This window comes from Procambarus clarkii, chromosome 20 (assembly GCF_040958095.1).
Source record: "Procambarus clarkii isolate CNS0578487 chromosome 20, FALCON_Pclarkii_2.0, whole genome shotgun sequence".
NCBI lineage: Eukaryota > Metazoa > Arthropoda > Malacostraca > Decapoda > Cambaridae > Procambarus > Procambarus clarkii.
In genome coordinates this window covers 46531631-46553553 of record NC_091169.1, presented here as the reverse complement: position 1 = coordinate 46553553, position 21923 = coordinate 46531631, and the positions used below count along the sequence as shown (strand labels likewise).

Genomic DNA, 21923 nt, shown 5'->3' with positions numbered 1-21923 from the left:
TTTTTTTTTTTTTACCTTTTGAGATTTTATTAAATAAAATTTTATTTACCTTCGGCATTTATTGCATAAACCGGTATGTTCAAAACTGTCCTATGTTCAAAACTCAAAGCCATGTTCAAATTCACTCCCCCAACCATCCAAGTGGTTGGACACGACTCATTTCAACCATCCTAGCCCAAATCCTTATCCCTTCCAAATGTCATGTAGTCATAATGGCTTAGTGCTCTTACCTGATAATTAACTTACCATGTCATTCGGTGTTTGCTCCGGCCTTTCATCACTTGTCTCTGGTCTCCACGTCTCCACTTGTCTCTGGTGTTACGGCCCTACTGGGACGCAACCGGGTTCTTCTCTGGTGTTATTAGAGTTTGGGAATCCGGCCCCAAGTTAGTAGAGGCTTTCAAGGGATGTGTTCCGTAATGCAAGTTAACTTAAAGGGGGAGGGATACAAATGTTCTGATTTATATATATATTCTCACCACCACCATATAAATAAATATATAACAATCACACGGGGCTTATAACTACACGATAATATACAGAGTTGTCTTCCTCTGAAGACACAGGATGCTCCACGGTGCTCACGATGAGTAGCCCTGGTTCTCTTCTTCGGCCCACGATGAATCCTCTTTGATTCTCTCGGCGAATCTACCCTGGCCACAGGCCAGCCAAATTACAGTCCCACTGGGTGCTCCGTCGTGGAGGCCTTCAACCACAATCCAGTCTGTAGCTGGCAGGTTTCGATCAGCTCCGCTGTGTAGGCCACTCCACGACCGATACTAGGGTTGCGAGCCCTAGGCAGGAGCCTCGTGTGATCCCGCTGATCACCCTCCTCTCTAAGCACCATAGTGGCTAGTCTCTTCCACCAGCCAGCCCCGGATAAGGCGATTCCTGATACTGCCATGTCACAGGCAGGCTAACACTCTCAGCAGAGTTTGTCCGGGGGTGACTCACAGCTTCTTCAGAGCAAACTCGTGAAAAGACCTTGGCTGCCTTGGGTAGACTGATCCATCGTCCAATACAGCAGTCCTAGGTCGACTCTGTAATCAGACACATCATTAGTACTGGGGCTAGGGAACCTCACTTACAGGCTTAGACACAAACGCCCACCTCTTCATTCCATAGATGGCGTTGCTGTCTAAGTGCCACCTCACCAGAGGTCAGCAGCGGCTATGTTATGAGCTGATTAAGACGGGAATCCAGCACCTGTGGCCGGTATATCCCGTCCTCACTAGATGGCGTTGTCCATTTGGAGGGGGTTTCGGGAGCGGACGCACAGATGGCGTTGTTGTCATTGCTCCGTGCTCTGACGATGGACTCGGGTCCGTAACATCTGGTCTCTGGTTTGTAAAGATCTCATGAAAGTTCCCTCACTCATCTGTCATTTTCCATGAGACTTTCCCATTGTCTCTTTAACCTTATCACATGGTCTCTTGCTATAGTTTTTCTCCCTATATTGCTGTAAAACGGCTTTGGTTGGTTCTTGGCTTTTACTACAATGTCATTTTCAAACTCTTATCTCGACTTCCTTCCTGACATCAGACCCTAGTGTATTAAAACACCCTGGCTCTCTGTAATTTTTCTATGCTTTTTTGGCCCTCCTCTTTGCTTCTCTGCACTGCCAAAGTAAACCCAGGGGTTTACTTTGCCATTCTCATTCACCACCTTAAGTTGGATGTACAGTTCCACTGCATCTACACAGTTCTGTGCATCCATCAGTTCTGAGCACTTCCATCATCTCTTATATCTTCCATTCCCTTCCCCACAGGACTTTACTCGGAAAATCCCTGCCCTTACCGTAGTCTCCATATTTGTAGTTTCACATCATTCTTCGGCATGTCTCTTGTCCTGTCCAGTTCCTTTAGCTCCGTTCTGTACTCGAGCACTATAATGCAGTGGTTGATAGCCCCAAGGGGCATCTCATATTGTTGATTCCAATATCTGCCTCATTTTGGATCAACACCTAGTCTAGTACTGCTGGTGGGTCCTCTTACCTGCAGTGTTCACCAGTTTTGTTCTCCATGTCTCATCATCCTCAGAGGGATTTGTATTTATCCAGTCTATTTCTCTGTGATTGAAATCCCCAAGTATGATGCTGTAAGTATTGGGATTGTTTGATTTTTCTGGTTTAGAAGTCGAAGTCTCAGTATTGTACATTTAGTCCGTTCTAATGATTTGCAAATTTACTATGCCAGTTCAGAGTTTATAGGTTACAACTGAATGAATTTTAGATCTGGCTGTACCATATTATGAGAGCATTTTAATATAAAGATACATGCTTATAAGCAGATGAAAAATGACCAAATAAGACAACACATTTTTCTGTGCATGAACATTTTATGTCCTCAAGGGAATTTTGACATAAATGTTTAAAACAATTTTAGCTATAAATTCAAGTTCCCTCGGGTGCAAGTATTGATAACTGTTGTAAAACAGGTTTTACATGCATGGTGACCCCTACTAAATGCTTTTCATCTTCATGTGCTGTATATTTTTTTTGTTTTAGGGTACTGTTCGTGATATGATACATGATGCTAAACCTCGAGGAAACTTTCTGATCAAGTACTCCAGTGATAAGCCTTCGAGCATTCGGCAGAGAGATTGTGCAATTTATGGAAGACAGATTTTAGAGGCACTTCTCTTCCTGCATGAGAAAGGTTTAGGTTATGGTAAGCTGCTGGCTTTTTTTTTTTTTTTTTTTTTTTTACAATGTTTAAAAAATTTGTGTTTTTTCCGAATGTTATATTTTAGAGTGAAATGTTTTGAATTAATTGGTCATCAGATTTTAATGTTGCAGTGACCAATTAATTTAGTACAGTCTATGAGAGTATAATGATCAATGTTTTGTTGCATAGGGTCTGTCATCCAAAAAACATGTGGTACTCAAAATCAATTTTCTCTCAGTGATGGTGGTGTTCTTGATCTTCAAATTTTCTGCTATACATTTGTACTCTTAAAACCTCTTTAATTGAACTGTGTGTTTTCAAACTATAGTCCTAAAGGTAATGAAATCTATTGTGGCTTTATATGAACTGTCAGCTTGGATGACGACGACACTATTCAAGCATCCCTGTCGGATCATACTGGTGCTCGGGGTGGCACTGGATAAAATAGTTCAATGCAGCCCAGAGTGACTATAGAAAGTTAACTCATAAATACTCAAATATTCCAAGCCTTGCTTAGGATCACACATCCCAAATTAGTACTCTTGCTAGCTGCCAGTTTACCTCTCTGGGTACAACTCTCAAGTATCACCAGATAACAGCACTCATTCCAATACCCAGTCATCTACCTTAAACTCCATCACAGTCTTTCAGACAGGTCCCTACGAGGTTTAGGCAGGCTCAAAACCAGATTCAGTTCAGTTAAGTGCTGTGTTTTAATCCTTAACCATTACACTGCTCAGGGGTCCTGGGAACATTTACACCCCTGTGCGCAAGAAAAAAAAAATTCAAAAATTTTTTTTCGTCTTCTAAACATGTTAATTTGTGTCCCCTGAGCACGGGAAAAATAAAAAATAAATCGTAAGTGACATATTTTCGGCGCAATTGACCGAGGAAGTCTGGCAAAAAGTGGGCGTTGACAGAGCGGTCGTCAGACCTGGTCAGCGTCACCCGCGCAGACAGATGGGAGTTGCCACAAAAATATTATTACCTAATTGTTTCAATGTCTCCGATTGATTTTTTCTTAGTTTTTTTGCAGTAATATTATTCAATACTGTGTATTGTAATATATTTATATAATAAAAGTGGTGAATAATTGCTATACTCAAAAGTATGATGTGCATATCAGTGATTCAATTATTATGTTTATAAAACAATAAACAAATAGTTTTGCTGCTATTACACTCTATACACAGGTTATATATAAGTATCTGCATGTTTTGGTCACCATAACGAATCACTAAGTTGGTATTGAGAGTCGAAAAGCAACGAAGAGTTATCACCACACACCAGCCAGCCACTCGCTGCCACTCCCTCAACACACACACTAAACTTTCTTCCCCAACAATACCATTTGTGGTGTTATTACACTATATACAGACGTTATATATAAGTATGTATATATTTTGTTCACCACAACTGTACAGCTAAGCTGATATAGTTAGTTCAGGCACTAAGAGTCGTCGCTATACACAGATGGCGGCTGGCGGCTCCCTCACTCATTCAAGGTCACATGCACTAAACTTTCTCCCCCAACAATACTGTTTGCAGTGTTATTACCCTATATACACATATTATTTATAAGTATCTACATGTTTTATGCACTGTAACTGTACACCTAAGCTTGTAGTGCGCCCAAAGAGCATAGTGGCCACCCTCTAAACAGCTAGACATATCATGCAGACGACGTCACCTCCATCACCCATATGGCTGCTCCCAGCATAATCCTTTTGCTGTTATTACACTAATACACACATTATATATAAGTATCTACATTTGTGTTCACCATAGAGAACCACTGACCTGGTATGGTGAATGCAAACAATAACAGCTAGCCATACAGTCAGTAAACGATGCTGTCTCCCTCCATCTCTCAGCATCACTCCTCCCACAGCACTAATTATTACAGCAATCCTGCTATTATCACAACCCTGGTTATTTATATCAGTCATGGGTCATCTGTAATATTGTCATCGCTAAATAATAACAATTATATATTTATTTTGACATTTTTCGGTGATGCTGTGGTCACAAGCTGAACAGCAATGCTGTTCGCTCATGCTGCGTACGCCGGCCTTGGTTGCTCCAACAGTACTGTGCCTCTCACACCTGAGAATATTGCCCACGATTTTTAAAAAAAATGGCATCTGTTTACAAGATCCCTGAGGAAGCTACTGTGAACCCTGTGTAGCCGCGGGCCATTTGAATCGGGCCTGGCACCCTATGGCGTATATATACGCCATGCACACCGTGGAACATGTTACTCAGGGTATATATATACGCCATGCGCAGTTTAAGGGTTAAAACCTTGGTGTCATGGTGCTGTGGACACATACGGTAATTACCTAAGTGCAGCCACATGAGCCACTCTTGTGGTGTCCCATCTTCCAAGCACTCCTTGTCATACAACGCTTTGAAATTACTGATGGTTTTGGCCTCCATTACCCTTCTCACCTACCTTGTTCCAACCGTCTACCATTCTGTTTACAAAAGTGAATTTTCTTATATTACTCCGGCAGCTTTGTTTCATTGGTTTAAATCTATGACGTCTTGTTCTTGAAGTTCCGGGTCTCGGGAATTCTTCCCTATCAATTTTATTGATTCCTGTTACAATTTTGTACGTAATGATCATATCTCCTCTATTTCTTCTAAATTCTAGTTTTTGCATATTTAATGCCTCTAATCTTTCCTTGTAGCTCTTGTCCTTCAGTTCTGGGAGCCACTTAACACTTTCTGCTGATGAGGACTCCGCCCGGAGTCCTGTTTCGCCTCACCGCTTCCGCATGGTGGACATAAATTTATGTCCTCTTTTAAAATATTTGTATAAAATTCAATTTTAATCCGATTTACTTTGGGTTTGTTTCAAACTGCGCGCCATGAGGCTCTTTCTCACCACTAGGCTGCATGGTACAATAAGTTCATGAAAGGTGTGGACCACTTCGATCAAATGGTATTACCATTTTACCCGGAAAACTCACAAGTGGACCTAAAAGATAACGTTTTATTTCCTGCAAATGGCTTTGCATAATGCCTTTGTTTTGTACAAATACAACACAACTGATCAAAAAAAGCTAACATTGCTACAGTTCCACGAGGTGGCAAATTGGACCCTATTGTGCTGGGACCCGGAAGATTTGCCTCAAACAGCAACAGTATCTCAACACTTGCGGCACGCTCCAGACATAAATGATGACACAGGTCCTGCCTATGCTGACGCCATTCAAACTCCTGGACCATCTGGTGTGAGGCGGCCCTTGTTCACTTCAACACCTCAAGCTGAAGCAGCAACCGAATCAGAACCCGAGATGTCTGGCACACTGCCATTTGACGAGACGGTTTTGTCAGATGACTCTGACTCAAATGTTGAACCTCCAGCGATTCAGTTGATTCTGAAAATCGCATGAACTACAAACTGAAACGAGTATTTTGATACCAGAATGAACACTGTATCACATAAACTGCCATAAGTAGACTCGAACCTTCATAGATTTTTTTTTGGGTGTAGCGTGTGTCTGCATGAGTGACCCAAACGGGTTGCAGATGGGTGACTTTAGCCGTTTATACTGGTAATGTATTTGTATTTTGATACCAGAATGAACACTGTATCACATAAACTGCCATAAGTAGACTCGAACCTTCATAGATTTTTTTTGGGGTGTAGCGTGTGTCTGCATGAGTGTCCCAAACGGGTTGCAGGTGGGTGACTAGCCGTTTATACTGGTAATGCTTCCCCCATATCATGTATTATATGCATATGTCTGTTTAGGGAATTTTATTCCATCAATGTACAACCAAAAATAACTGTGTGCAACAAGTATAAACTTGACAAACATAACAAAAGTAAAAACATTTCGTGTGTGTTTGACGCTCAATGATATGTTCCAGCGTTGTTTTATATTTGGCGCTATTCTATCTTACGCTTTGTTGATCTTTTTTACCTACGGGCTCATAGAACATTCTATTGCGAACACATTGACACAAAAATGAATGACGTACTGTACATAGAATAATAATGTCAGGAGAGTGAAATAAGTATAGACTTTCAAAGCGCCGTATCGCACATGTGTCGTCCCGTCACCGATACCGGGTAACAATTTCACCACTTCCCACACTCTTGCGGGTGGGCCGCAATCATTACTCTACGTTTATATTCATATCACCGTGTTTGGAATTTCATTGCAAGTCCATTGATACCAAAATTAACGCTGTAGGACAAGTGTGGAGGTGATAACAATCCCAAGAGTAAAAACATTTTGTTGCTGTTGGGCGCTCACGGCGAGTCATCTTCGTAGTTATTTATTTGGTGCTGGTATCCCTATACGTTTTGTGACTCTTTTTACTGATGTTCTTCTAGAGAATTTTATTGCGAACACGTTGGTACCAAAATGAAATACGTAGCTCGAGAACTAAGGTCAGGAGAGTAAAAAGAGTATACACATTTTTGTTTCTGGGGGGAGCCCCGTCGGCTCCCCGGAGCTTTACCGGCTGATATGCTAATGTCAGACTTTGGCATCAGTCATGTGTATGGAGTTCTAGGGCCTACCGGGGACCACGGCCAGAACCTGGCCCCCTCAGAGAGGCAAGGGGAGCAATGGCCTATAGAAACCCCCGTGTGGTTGGAAGCATTCTATGTCTGCCATCGACCGGGTCAAGCATCCAGAAAGGTAAGCATTCCAAAACAAACCCCTATTCTGGTGAAAATTGCTACCTAAAGCCGAACTAGTGGATAGAACTCTTCAACAGAAAACAAGGAAACTAGTATGACGTCATACGTCACCGCGCCGCTGTCTGCGCAGCTCCCCCCTCCCCGGAAGGGGGAGCCCCAGACCTCCCACGCCGGCTATCCACCCATCAGTTCTTCGGCTGATGCTATAGGCAACGGTTATGTGCTCCGGCTCCAGTGGTTGTTTCAGCACTGTACCTAGAGTGTGGTGTCTGTTTTCTAGGTGGTGGGTGAGCCGGGAGTGATTCTCCAGTACTCGGGCTGCATGCACCTAGGGTTCCCTTCCCTAGGTGCCCTGTAAGTACTGCCCTTGGGGCTTGGGGCCACCTTCCACAAGTTCCTTGGGTCCTGCCCCTGCTTGGCCGTTTACTGCTTGGTTTTCGGCCGCTCTTTGTGTGCTCGGGTGTTCTGTCTCCCTTGTTCGCCTTAGAGTAAGGGGCAGTTTTTGCACTGGTGGGGCGCAGGGTACTGTGCAGCTTGTCTTTACCAATCATAGCGGCCGGCTCTGTTCCGCTTGGGTACGCTGTCCTCTTGCGGGGTTTTCTTTTTCTTTTTGTTTATCTACCTGGTGGGGGGGGGGGGGTCTGCCTTCGTTCTTGCCCCTTGTGTCCCTTGTGTTCTGAGTATTTTCTGGTGGTACCCCCTGCTAGGTCCCTGTGAGTGTACACGTCCCGGGGGTTCAGCTCTTAGAAAGTTGTTTGGTAGCTTTGGGTGCCGGTTAGCAGTACCCTGCCTGGGATTACCTGAGCGCGAGTCCTCTTATAGTAAACGCTCGGGACCCTGGGAAACCCCTGGGGGCGCGCCGGTCCGATGGATGTGACCCCAGAGTCCCCCCCTCGCTTCCAGCGAGTTTGAGGGTTGCTCTCACCCTGTGTCTCTGGGTGACTCTGTTTTGCCTCCGTCTGCTGCCTGTGGGGTCGGTGACACCTTCGACCCGGAGTCCTGCAAGTTTGGTTGCTCGTTGTGGCTTGGTTACCCAGTTGTGCTAACAAAGCGGGTGCGGGCAGCAGGGGCGTTGCACTTGAGCCTTGGTGGTGGCAACGTTCTCGTGGTTTCCTTCCCGGGAGCCCCGGGGCTGCCTCATTGTAGTTCGTTTTGGGACTTGGTGGTGTTGGTTGCTTCGGTTCCATCCACGCCCCCTTGTCTTTCCCCTGGATCACCCTTCCTGGTTGCATCCGGTTCCTTACCGTCTGTGGGTTCGGGGCGGGGTTTTTGATGGTGTTGAGACTCGGGCAGTCTCGGGGAATTCCCCTTCCGGGGTAGTGACGAGGGCATTTGAGCCTTTTCCTCCAGCCGTGTTGTATGAGTCTGCCAGTGGGCTCCCTTCCTTAGTGTTTTCACGGCTGCCCCGGTTTTCTGGTACGGCCGGGGCTTTGGGGGAACGGCTCGGCCCCGGGGCCTGTCGTATACGTTCCCGGGGCTGACTTGGGGGGGCCTTGGCCCCGTTGGACCCCGTGGGGGTTTTTATCCCTCTAGGCGGGGCTTGTGGTTACGCGGAGTGGGGTCTTTCCTCCCCACTCGCTGTACGTGCTGTTGGGCGTCGGCCCCTCCCCGGGCTCGGTTCCTTGGCCTTTGAGTCAGTTGGTTCCGTCCTGTGGGTGGATGTTTCCTCCCACCCCTTTTTGGGACGGTGTTTTCGTCATGTTTCCCCGTTCGATGGGGTTCTGCGTGACTTCTGATCTCGGGTGCGCCTGCGCCTTCGTGTGCCTTCGGGACTAGTGTTGGCTTATGTGTTCTTAGGCGTTTGTCAGCCTGTGTCCTGTGATGTGCTTCCTTGTCTCGGTCTATTGCAGTTGTTCGTACCCCTTGGTTCGGGTACTGTTCTGGTGGCGACCCTTCCGCCTTCTTTGGTTTCCTAGCTTGCCCTGCCGGTTGGTTTTTTTGGGGGTCTTGCGATGTCTCGCGTCGGACCCGTCGTTTCTGAACTCCTGGCGGGCTTGCATGCTTTGGGGAGTTTTTCTGTTCGGCAGACGTTCCATCTCCTTGTGCCGCCTGGATTTCGGTGGTCGCGCCCGAGATCTTCCCGCGGCTCCGCCTTTTCCTGGGCTCGAAGGGGCCTTGTCGGGGCTGCTTATGTTCTGCCTTGCGGTCTCGCCTCCGGTTGGTGGTCGGGTGGCTTCGTGGTAGGTGTCCCACCTGCGTGCTTCTCTTGGCGGCAGTATGGGGTATTTTGGCGGTCCTTCTTTTTCCTGTCCCTTCTTAGGGGGTTACTCTTGTTAGCTTGGTTTACTCTCGGCTTGGTTTTCTGATGGGGGTTGGGGGCCGTCGTCTTGCCACATACTGTCGCCTCTTTTCGTGCGGCGCGGGCGGAGCCTCTTCAGCTTGCTTTCGGTCTTGGCGTTGCTTCTGCACCGTTCGTCAGCTGTCTTGTGCGTCGTTTCACTTCCGGCCTGTTCGTGCGCCGCCTGCACCTTCCTGGTCTCTGGTCAGCGTGCTGTCTTCTCCTCGGTTGGTAGTGCCCCTTCGGTTCCGGTGTGTTTTTTCGTCGGCTCTTTCCTTTTGGTCTTTGCCTCTTGGGGTTGAGTCGCTGAGTTTTCTTGCTCCTTCGGTTTTAGCGTTTTGGTTGTTCGGTGGCAGCAGTCTCCATCTTTTCTGGCGCGGGGTGGGGCTGCTGCGTTCTGGAGGGGTCCAGGGTTTGTTGGTGCTTCGTTGGTCGGGCCGGGGGCGTGTCGTTTTTTGTGTTCAGTGGCGGCCCTCCGCTGTTGTTTGCGTGCCACGGTGTTTGGGTCCGGAGCGCGTTTTGCGTTGATCCGGTTCTGTTCTTCCCGGTTCGCGGGTGATAGTGTCCCGGGTGGTCAGCCGTGTTCTTGCGGCTAAGCTGCCCGTGTTCTTCCCTCATGCCTGTGTTCTTCCCTCATGCCTATGGCGTTCGTGGTTTCGCTGCTCTCGCTGCCGTCTGGGCGACGTGGCCTTGCGGTCTTTCGGGCATGTATTTTTGGTGTTCGTGCAGGGGCCTTGCTGCTCGTTGTTCTTGTGTTGTTCCCGGGACTTTTCGGGGCTGTGGCGCCTTGGGTTGGCGTTTGCTGCCGGTTGTCTCGCCTCCTTGGGGGGTGCGTGGTGTCCGCCTCCTGGTTCAGTCCCTTTGACCTTCCTCTGTGGGTAGTTAGCTCCGGGAAGCCGACGGGGCTCCCCCCAGAAAACCAGCGTTGAATGTAATGAAACGCCATTTTCTGGGTGAGACCCGGAGGCTCCCCAGCAACCCTCCCTCCCTCCGGTCGGCGTTTTTTTGCGTGTTTTGACATCCAGCCTCAGAACTGATGGGTGGATAGCCGGCGTGGGAGATCTGGGGCTCCCCCTTCCCCCTCCCGGGGAGGGAGGAGCTGCGCAGACAGCGGCGCGGTGACGTATGACGTCATACTAGTTTCCTTGTTTTCTGTTGAAGAGTTCTATCCACTAGTTTGGCTTTAGGTAGCAATTTTCACCAGAATAGGGGTTTGTTTTGGAATGCTTACCATTCTGGATGCTTGACCCGGTCGATGGCAGACATAGAATGCTTCCAACCACACGGGGGTTTCTATAGGCCATTGCTCCCTTGCCTCTCTGAGGGGGCCAGGTTCTGGCCGTGGTCCCTACCGGGGACCACGGCCAGAACTCCATACACATGACTGATGCCAAAGTCTGACATTAGCATATCAGCCGGTAAAGCTCCGGGAAGCCTCCGGGTCTCACCCAGAAAATGGCGTTTCATTACATTCAACGCTGGTTTTTTACGCTTACGCGGCAAAAACGCTGCGCGCACATACCGCTTTTTTTTTTACCATCCCAGGGCGCGCGAAAGTGTTAATGGCATGTCTTTGCACTTTTTCCAGTTTGTTGATGTGCTTCTTAAGATATGGACACCATGCAACTGCTGCATATTCCACCTTTGGTCTAGCAAAAGTCGAGAACAATTTCTTTAGTATTTCTCCATCCATGTATTTAAAAGCAATTCTGAAGTTAGAAATTGTAGCATAGGCTCCTCGCACAGTGTTATTAATGTGACCCTCGGGTGACAGTTTTCTATCTAGATCCAAACATAGATCTCTTTCTTTGTCAGAATTCTTTAAAGATTTCTCACATAATTTATAGGTTGTGTGGGGTCTATGTTCTCCAATTCCACATTCCATAACATGGCATTTATTCACATTAAATTCCATTTGCCAAGTGGTGCTCCATATACTTATTTTGTTCAGGTCTTCTTGAAGGGCATTACAATCATCTAAGTTACTTATCCTTCCTATTTTCTTAGCATCATCAGTAAACATGTTCATATAATTCTGTATTCCATCTGGTAGATCATTTATGTAGACAGTGAACATTACCAGTGCAAGAACTGAACCCTGTAGTACTCCACTTGTGACATTCCTCCAATCCAATACATTGCCTCTGATTACGGCCCTCATTTTTCTATCAGGTAGGAAATTTTTTATCTATGTTAGAAGCTTACATGTCACCCCCTCCAATATGTTCCAGTTTCCAGAACAACCTCTTATGTGGAACTCTGTCAAAAGCATTTTTTTAGGTCCAGATAGATGCAGTCAACTCGACCATCTCTTTCCTGTAAAATCTCTGTGGCTCGATCATAGAAACTGGGTAAATTCGTTACACAGAATCTTCCAGATCGAAAACCATACTGTCTGTCTGATATTATATTGTTTTTCTCCGGGTGTTCTACCCATTTAGTTTTAATTAATTTTTCCAATATTTTGACTTGTCAATGATACAGGTCTATAATTGAGGGGGTCTTCCCTGCTGCCACTTTTGTAGATTGTAACTATGTTAGCCTTTTTCTACACATCAGCTACAACTGTACACAGGGATGCCTGAAAAATTAGTTGAAGTGGAATGCTGAACTCAGGTGCACATTCTCTCAGAACCCACGGCGAAACTCCATCTGGACCAACTGCTTTGTTCTTACTTGGCACCTTGAGCATTTTTTCCACTTCGTCTCTAGACACCTCTGTGTTGTTCTCTGGAATTCGTTTTTGTGTCTTGTTCCCTGAAGATTTAATTTTGTACAAACACACATTGGAACTTTGTTTAATGTTTCACACATTTCCTTTTCATTTTCAATGAATCTGTTTCCCATTTTCAACCTCTGAATATTATCCTTTACCTGCAATTTGTTGTTTATGAATTTATAGAATAGGCCTGGTTCTGTTTAACATTTGTCTGCAATCCCCCTTTTCAAAATTTCTTTCTGCCTCTCTCCTCACTGCCGTGTAGTTGTTTCTTGCATCTTTGCATTGCTGGTGTGCATGGGGGGTATGGCCTCTTCCTGGTTTGGCCTGGGGAGCCGGTCGGCCGAGCGGACGGCACACTGGACTTGTGATCCTGTGGTCCCGGGTTCGATCCCGGGTGCCGGTGAGAAACAATGGGCAGAGTTTCTTTCACCCTATGCCCCTGTTACCTAGCAGTAAAATAGGTACCTTGGTGTTAGTCAGCTGTCATGGGCTGCTTCCTGGGGGTGGAGACCTGGTCGTGGCTGCGGAGACACTAAAGCCCCGAAATCATCTCAAGATAACCTCAAGATTCCTATGTTTCCGTTTTTGTGTCTTTTGGTCTCTGGCCCTCTAGCAATTTCTGTTGAACCAATCCTGTTTCCTAGTTACAATTAATTATCAATTAGCCAATATTTTTTGGAGTGTGGAATGGATTAATTCAATTTCCATTATTTCGTATGGGGGAAATTTGCTTCAGTTTATGAATTTTCGGCTTACGAACCATCTCTGTGAGCGGATTAAATTCGTAAGCTGAAGTACCACTGTATTAAAATGAGCCACAAATATATTACTAGCAACATATCACAAGAACAAATGGAATGTGCTCTGAAGTGGAGGTGCACCTTATCAATGCTATGTAACCCCAAGGTGCACCTTGGGGTAATGTTGTGTTGGGGCTCAACGTCCCCACGGCCTGGTCTCCGAACAGGCCTCCTGGTTGCTGAAATGGTCAACTAGGCTGTTGGGCACGGCTGCTCTCAGATTGACGTAATACTTCAAATATAGATATGACATAAGCAAATAGACTTTGGAACCTATACACCAGTCAGTTAAGTGTTGAAAGACATGGTCTAAAAGCAGTAGCTCATCCCCATAAATTGTATTCAGTTGAGTATAACTAGGTTAGTACAGTACAACAGCACCAAGTGGAAGAATTATTTCCTGGGGCATGATTTGGCTGCTTGTGTCATTCCACCTTTTTGTTCTGCCCTGGTACCATGTGGTATGGATCTTGCTGCATATCTGGTTTTCTGTCTCCACCATCAGTGCATTTTGAGGCACAATGACAGATCTAGCATATGTCTGGATGTTCCAGGTTTGGGCTTATTCTTAATTCTTGCTCTATTTCTTCTTTGAATCATGCCACATAGGTTTTTGACAAATAAATATTGGCTCCAACTCCTCTTCCTCCATAAGGCATTGTTTGCTTCCAGTGATTGGCACCCCCCATTCCATCAAGTTGGGAGGCATGGTTTTTGATGCCTTGCCACCCTGGCGGGCTTCAGGGGTTCTATCTTGTCTAAATTCTACCCACAACCTCATTCTTCAGGTTGTGGACTGACTTGTCACCTTTGGGCTACCTCATATTTATTATGGTATGTCTTGGAACTTTTCTGTGGTAATTTCTGTCTAGTTTTCTTTTCACTTTTCTTCTGGGCCCAGATGATTAGTGATTAGATGCTTCAGGTCTCATTGCCAGTTTTCATATCTGATGTTTGATTTTGATTTTGATTAGAAAAAATCATTTGCTGGGGTCATCAATTTTTTTTTCTCTTTTTCTGGGCTTCTCTTTCATTTAACCACTGGGCTGCACAGCTGTTAATAGCTGTCAATGAGATATGTTCTTGGTGCACAAGAACAAAAATTAAAAGAAATTAGTTTCCTTCTAATATTGTCAAAATGCATTCCATGATCACGGAAAAATAAAATAGTATGTTACATACTTTGGTGGCGATGGGGTGAGCAAGCCTGACATGATACAGGCACTGACAGAGTAGTGGCCCAGAGGCAGCTCCAGCCAAGCCGTGTGTGTAGTGGGAGTTGCCACAAAGAAGATACTGTATTACTTAATTATTTCAATGTATTTAATTGTTTGTTTTTTCAATATTATTATTCGATAGTGTGTAATGTGATCAATTTGAATTATATAATAAAATATCTGGACGCCTGTCAGAGCGCCTGACAGCTGGTAGGACAGCGCTTCGGATTCGTAGTCCTGAGGTTCCAAGTTCGATCCCCGGTGGAGGCGGAGACAAATGGGTAAAATGTTTTCACCCTGATGCCTCTGTTACCTAGGAGTAAATAGGTACCTGGAATTAGACAGCTGCTATGGGCTGCTTCCTGGGGGGGGGGTGTAACGAAAAGGAGGCCTGGTTTAGGACCGGGCCACGGGGATGCGAAGCCCCGGTATCATCTCGAGAAGAAGATAACCATCGCTATACTGTACTCAAATATTGTGTGCATATTAGTGATGCTATTATTATATTCTTAGAGCAATAAAAGTGTTTTTGCTGTTATTACACTCCAGGTACATTACTATTTATATATACTGTTATAACTGTTTACATTTTCATCCACTATTATGGATCCACTAAGCGTTTCTGGCGAGTGCAATAATCTTATAATTGGTTATCAGAGTTTGGCCTAGTCACTCCTATTTTGCACTAAATTCTAAAAATCATGCATTGAATTTATAATATTTTCTTCGTATTTTGAATGTTTCTACTATGACTTTCAAGTGCAATGTTGTATTGGGCTGTCAATATTTTTTTGTATCATAGCACATACTAAATATTAGTACACATGGATATAGTCATGTCACTAATATCAGTTTAATATTCTTTGAACAATAAAATGGTGCTTTTGCCGTTATTACACACACACTATATATACTGTATATCTCTAATTTTCTGGGGGGGGGGGAGCCCCGTCAGCTCCCCAGAGCTTATCCAGGCTGATATGCTAATGTCAGACTTTGGCACGAGAGGGGGGGGGTCCCCTCTTTTGGGGTAGTGACGGAGACATTCGAGCCTGTTCCTCCAGCCGGACTGTATGAGTCTGCTAGTGGGCTCTCTTACTTAGTAATTTTCCAGCTGCCCTGGCCTTTTCTTGTGAGGCTGGGGCTTTGGGAGAATGGCTCAGCCTCGGGGTCTGCCGTGAAGGTTCCTGGGGGTTGGGGAGGGGCGGATTTGGGGGGGTCTCGAGTTCCATTGGACCCTGCCGGGGTTTTCCACCCTCAGTGTGGGGCTTGCAGTTATGGGGAATGAAGTTTTTCCTTCCCCCCCCCCCTCTGCGTACGTGTTGTTGGGCATCGGCCCCTCCCCAGGTTCGGATCCTTGCCCCTTCGGATCTGTTCGGTTCCATCCTATCAATGGCTACTTTTCTCCGTTTCTACCCCCTTTTCTCTGGGGCGGGACTTCTCCGTCATGGAGGGGTCATGTTCCCCTATTTTCGGGGTTTCTGCATGACTTTTGGTCTCGGGTGCGAATGTGACTTTCTGAGCCTTCGTGATATTGTTTGCTTCTGTGAGATCTCGGGGGGGGGGGGGGGGGGTTCGGGAAGGTCTTCGATTCTTCCCGCATTATTGGACCGTCTGTCGTCTTCCGGTGAGGCTTACCTCAAGTACATTTTGGACTTGTTGGTCCTCTTTTGTGCTTCTTGGTTTTCGATACTGTCTTGTTCTTTTGTCATTATATTTTCTCTCCGTGCTCTGTCTAGGCACTGCTAATATTTTGCAATACTCCTTGTTGGTGACCTCCCTGCTGGGTGGGGTTGTGCAGTTCAGGCCTCATGCGTCCTGCGCATGCGTAATGGGAGTTTTTGTTGTGGATGGTGCACACAAGTGCTGGTGTTCCCGTCCTTGTTCTCTCAGGTGCTTTGCCCCTCTCGCTCCTCTTGTCTCTCCAGTCCATGCCCCGTTGATGCTGGGGGTGTTCTGGACTGCCGCTATAGGGAGGATGCTGGGTTTTCCCTGCATATGGGTGGGGTGCCTCCTTTGCCTCTGCAGGTGCAGCTCTGGCCTTCTTCCTCTGGCAGTGCTCCAGGACTTCTCTCGGCTGCATTGTGCCATGGCAAGTTCGTGTCTTCGTTCTGCAGGCGAGTTTATGCAGTCTGGCGTTTCTTTTAGCCAGGCACTGGTTCGTGGCTATGAATTTATGAACATAAGAACAAAGGTGACTGCAGTGGGCCTATTGGCCCATACGAGGCAGTTCCTATTTATACCCATCTGGTCCCACTCATATACATGTTCATCACATGCTCAAGTCAATCTAGGGGCCCCACGTTCGCCATGTTACGAGGTACAATGTTGGAGGTACATGTTATGGGGTAAATGTTACACTGGGTCAGGATGTTAGGAGGTGACATTTTGCTGTGGCTTGGTACTGGGGATCCGTGTTGGGGTTTGGTTGTGGCGTTTTGTCTGGCCCTGGCGTGCTTCTTCCTGGGGCCTTCCTTCTTCGTCTGTGTTGTTTGTTACACGGTGGGTCATGGCGCCATTTTTCATGGTCTTATCTGGGTCACTCTTTCCTAGCCCGTTTTTCAGTGTCTGACTTAGTCCTTCCACATTCATTGGATTCTCTGTGCTCACCTAGTTGTCCTTACCTAGCTGGGCTTGCAGAGATTGAGCTCTGGCTCTTTGGTCCACCTTCTCAGCTGCCATTCGCCTGACAGAGACATGGCCCTCTGTGTTGTTGATCCTGACCCTTTCGTTCCCGTTGCTGCCTGTCTTCCTCGTTCTTCATCTTCCTTCTACGCTCGTGTCCCTCTCTGCTGGTGCTGGGGCTGTTTTTCTAGGGCTGTTTTCTAGTCCATAAGGCTTGTTCTCCTGTATTCGCTTCAGGTCGATTGACTGCGGGGTAATATGTGAGGGGTAGTTGGATTGTTTTGCGTGTCAGTTTCTCATCAGGGTTTAACATCTGCGAGAAGCCCTGTACAAGGTAGTTTACACTTGTTTGTGTTGTGCTATCTAAGTGGCAGGGGTTGTAATAGTTCTGATGTTACCTCGCCCCTCTCGTTACGCCTTGTTGTGTGGTTTAGTATGTGCTTCTTGACACATACTGCTGCCTTGCAGTGTTTCCGGGGCTTGGCGCTCCCGAGGCCCAGTCGTTGACCAGGCCTCCTCATTGCTGGGCTAGTCGCCCAGGCTGTTTGATGCGGCTGCGCGCAGCCTGACGTATTACTTACAGCCAGGTTGTTCAGGTATCCTTTGGAGGTGTTGATCCAGTTCTCTCTTAGTCACTGAGGGGTCGGCCTATTTTGCCCCTTATGTGTCGTGGGGGCGTTTTGGACAGTCTCAAGCCTCTGATGTTGCTGGGGTTCTCTCTAATTAGGGAGCTGGGTTGGATTTAGTCCTCGTTCAGTTCCCTGCTTTTGCACCGCCCCTATGTTTTGTTAATTCCCGGCTTGCCAGGTTTGGGTTCCTGGTTTCCTGGCTTACCCTGCCAGTTGGCATTTTCCGGATCTTGTGGTGTCACTTTTCACGAGTCTTGCATCAGGACCACAGTGTTTCTGATCTCCTGGCAAGCTCGCTAGCATTGGGAAGTTTTCTGTATGGCAGACGTTCCTTCTCATTCCTTGCCAGCTTGGGTTCCGGCTCTGCTTGCTTGGTGGTCGCACCCGAGGTTTTCCCGCGGTTCCGCCTCTTCCTATGCTCGATCGGTCCATGGCGGGGCTGGTTCGGTTCTGCCTTGAGTATCTCGCCATCTGTTGGTGGTTAGGTGGCTTCGTTGATGGTGTCCTGCTGCATGCTGCGTCTTGGCGGCGGTGTGGGGTTTTCTTTGGCCGTCCTTCATTTTTCTTTCTGCCCTTCGTCGGTTTGCTATTTTTTTCTTGGCATGGTCTGGTTTCTTGTGGAGGTTTGGGGCCCTCATCTTGCCACATACTGTCGCTTTGTCTCGTGTGGCGCTGGCGGAGCTGCTCCGGGTTGCTTTGGTTTTGGAAGTTGCCTCGGCACCACTTCGCAAGCCATCTCTGTGGTTCACCTCCGGCCTGCTCTTGCGCCGCTTGAGCCATCCTGGTTCTTGGATCGCATGCTCTTTTCTCTTCTCGGTTTGTGGTGGCTCCTTCGGTTCCGAGTTGATTTCCAAGGCCCTTTTCTTGTTGGATTTGGCCTCTGGGGGTCGGGTTGGAGTACTTTATGCCCTCCTCCGGCGCCTGGGGTTCAGCTCTTTTGGTTCTCCTGATAGGTTCGTTTGTTTGCAGCCATCTCCTTCTTTTCTGGCAAAGACTGGTACGGCTGCTTTTTGGAGGGGTCCTTGGGTTGTTTGATGCTTGGTTGGTCTGGCCAGGGGTGCATCATGTTTTGTGTTCGGTTGATACACTGCACTGTGCTTGGCATGCCATGGCTGCCATGACTGGGGTTGTGCTTTGGGTTGTTCAGAGTTCCCCTCATCCCTGTTCCAGGGTGTGGTTCTCTTGAGTCGTCCACGGGGTGGTTCGGTCCTGCCAGCCTGCTGTCTGTCCCCGTGCCCACGTCGTTTGTTGGTTGGCTCTGCGTTCCTTCGTTGATGTTCCTGGGCCTTGTTGGGCTTGTACGGTCTTGGGTTGGCAGTTGCAGTTTTTGTCTCTGTTTCGCGTTTGGGGTGTGCATCTTCCATCTCATGGATTAGGTCCCTCTTGTTTTCATCTTTGGGTAGGTAGCTCAGGGAAGCCGACGGCGCTCCCCCCTGAAAACCAGCATTGAATGTAATGAAACACCATTTTCTTGGTGAGACCCAGAGGCTCCCTGGCATCCCTCGCTCCCTCCGGTCGGCGTTTCTTCGTGTCTTTTGACATCCAGCCTCAGAACTGAAAGGTGGATAGCCAGCGCAGGGGTCTGGGGGCTCCAAACCAGGCTCCCCCCCTTCCCCCTTCTGCGGAGGGGGGACCTGCGCAGACAGTGGCGCAGCGACGTGTGACGTCATGCTCATTTGCTTGTTTCTTTTTGGGGAGTTCTATCCACTTGTTTGGCTTTTGGTAGCAATTTTCACCAGAATAGTGGTTTGTTTTGGGATGCTTCCCTTTCTGGGTGCCTGACCCGGTCGATGACAGACATAGAATGTTTCCAACCACACGGGGGTTTCTATAGGCCATTGCTTCCCATGCCTCTCTGAGGGGGGCCAGGGTCTGGCTTGTGGTCCCCCGGTAGTCCCACAGAACTCCATACACATGACTGATGCCAAAGTCTGACATTAGCATATCAGCCTGGATAAGCTACGGGGAGCCTCCAGGTCTCACTCAGAAAACGGCGTTTCATTACATTCAACGATGGATTTTTGCACCATAAGGAACCACAAAGCTGTTCTGGCAAGTCCAAACAGCATTGCATCATCACACACTAAACGATTAACAGCATCACCTAACTTGGCAAAATTTCTGCTTCCAACACACTGTGCACATCACTAATTCTAGGAACAATGCTGCTCTTATCTAAATCATGGTTACCAAATCCTGGAAAGGAATAATTTTCAACAAAGTTTATTTTCTAAAGGAACATGAACGTTCGTTGTAAGATGCTTAGATGAACCAAACAATGACAGTGCTGTGGCTGCCTTCCTTTCACTGTGACCATCATAAACAGCACTGTGTTCACTGATATCTGAACATGGTTCAGTCTTTATCACAGTCAGGCTCTTCTATGATGATATAATTTCAAAATAATAACAGTTACGCATATTTTTCATATTTAAGCAAAGCTATGGTCACAAGCAGAACAGTGGTGCTATTAGTGTGTGCTGCAAGCACCAGCCTTGGTTGCTCACTCAGTACTGAGGCCTTCACCCCCAGGAAAGGTGCCCATTATTTGTGCTTTGACAATGGCATCTGTTTACTGGAGCCCTGAGAAAGCTGATATGAGCTCAATGTACCTCACAGGACTTTAAAATTTTACACATTACTCTAAATCATTTATACATGATATACACAATGCAGTCAGGCCAAAATCTTGTACAGTATGATGTGTGGAGTGGAAGGGTTGAAGGTCGTGACTTTCTGGTGGTCTTTTCGTGATTTTATTCATAATGTATATTTGGGTGTTTCATGCTCTTAATCACTGGCACATTATAATCTTTTTGCTGGGCCTTGAGACTGTTTTGTTTTCAGCCCATTTCTTAAATGACCTGGTTTGTTCATCCCTTGGCATGAGGTAGTCTGGTGGTTGCTCTTTGCTGTTTTTAGCAGGTTTCTTAGGGTGATCCAGGTCTATTGTATTGTATTCACCTATTTGTTCTTGCGGGGGTTGAGCTCTTCTCTTTTGGCCCGCCTCTCAACTGTCAGTCAACTGTAATTAACTACTAATTTCCCCTCCCCCCCCCACACACACACACTTCCCCCAGGAATCGGCTCCGTAACAGCTAACTCCCAGGTACCTATTTACTGCTTGGTAACAGGGGCATCAGGGGTGAAAGAAACTTTGCCCATTTGTTTCTGCCTGGTCCGGGAATCGAACCCGGGCCACAGAATTATGAATCCTGCACACTGTCCGCTCAGCTACCAGACCCCTTTAAGGTCTCCATTGTGTTTCATCAGCCTTGTGCCAATGTTACCCTTGCTCTAAAGCTTGCCTGTTTCAGTCTTTTCAATATGTGGCGAGGCTTCGTTATCCTGGTGTTTCCCTAACACTCATGATATTTTGAAGTATGCTGCCCACTCTTTCTTCTTGTCAGCTTTGTTCATGGTTGCCTGTTAGGCCCAGGGTTTATGGAGGTCTAATCAAATCCTTATCGCCAGATAAGACGTTCCATACACTTTGATCCTACCACGTCTTACCACGGATGTGTTGACCGGACATGGCTTCGGCATGATATCCATCATTGTCCTGTCCCTGGGTCTGTGTCTTCTGTCTGCTGTTTTCATGAGTAAGTTACCCATTTATTGTCCATGTTCTCTTAGTGCACCAGAAGGGAGCCACTGAATGGGTTCTTGTTCAGTCATGGAGAATAGTGAAAAGCCCTTCTCTGAGCGGCTCGTTGGTAGCTCCTTGATATCACTATAATTCTTATCTATTTTTAATTAGCTCCAACAAGCAGAGCTCAACTCTTTCGCTATGCACTTCGATTCCGATAAATACAGAGGTAAAAAAGTGAACATTTTGACCCATTACAAAGAAAATATGGTCAAAATAACTCATTTCTGGGGGGAGCCCCTACGGCTCACCGGAGCTATCCATGGCTGTTATGGATACCCTAACTAATAATAATAATAATTTTTATTTAGGCAAAGGTACATACATAAAGAGATTTTACAAAGTTTGTTGGCTTTATAGATAGAGCTAGTACATACAATGCCTAAAGCCACTATTACGCAAAGTGTTTCGGGCAGGAAAAAACACTACTGACTAAAGGTTAAAACTAATGGGTAAAAAGAAAAAAATGCGTTGAGTACAAATAAAAATAGAGGTAAAAGAGGGGGGAACATCGTTGAAAAAACAGCACAAATACAATTACAAATTATTACAGAAAATTACATTAAAACAGCGTTGATTTGAAAAACAAAAAAAAAAACAAAAAACATACATGGGTTGACAATAGAGGGGTAAGGTAGGTTACAGGGCATTTATTAGGTATAGCTTCGTTTTTA

The 21923-nt window shown here is 46.5% G+C and overlaps 1 protein-coding gene across 3 annotated transcripts in view; it reads left to right on the top strand.

The window, feature by feature from the left end:
• Nucleotides 1-21923, top strand: part of LOC123755293 (PX domain-containing protein kinase-like protein) — a 201120-nt gene that overhangs the window by 48973 nt on the left and 130224 nt on the right. For all 3 annotated transcript variants that reach the window (XR_011229216.1, XM_069327916.1, XM_045737762.2), the window contains exon 6: nucleotides 2507-2669. Coding sequence is in view for 2 of the 3 variants with exons in the window: in XM_069327916.1 (XP_069184017.1) it covers nucleotides 2507-2669 (163 nt within the window). In the remaining variant the exon portion in view is untranslated. The remainder of the gene's footprint in view (nucleotides 1-2506; nucleotides 2670-21923) is intronic.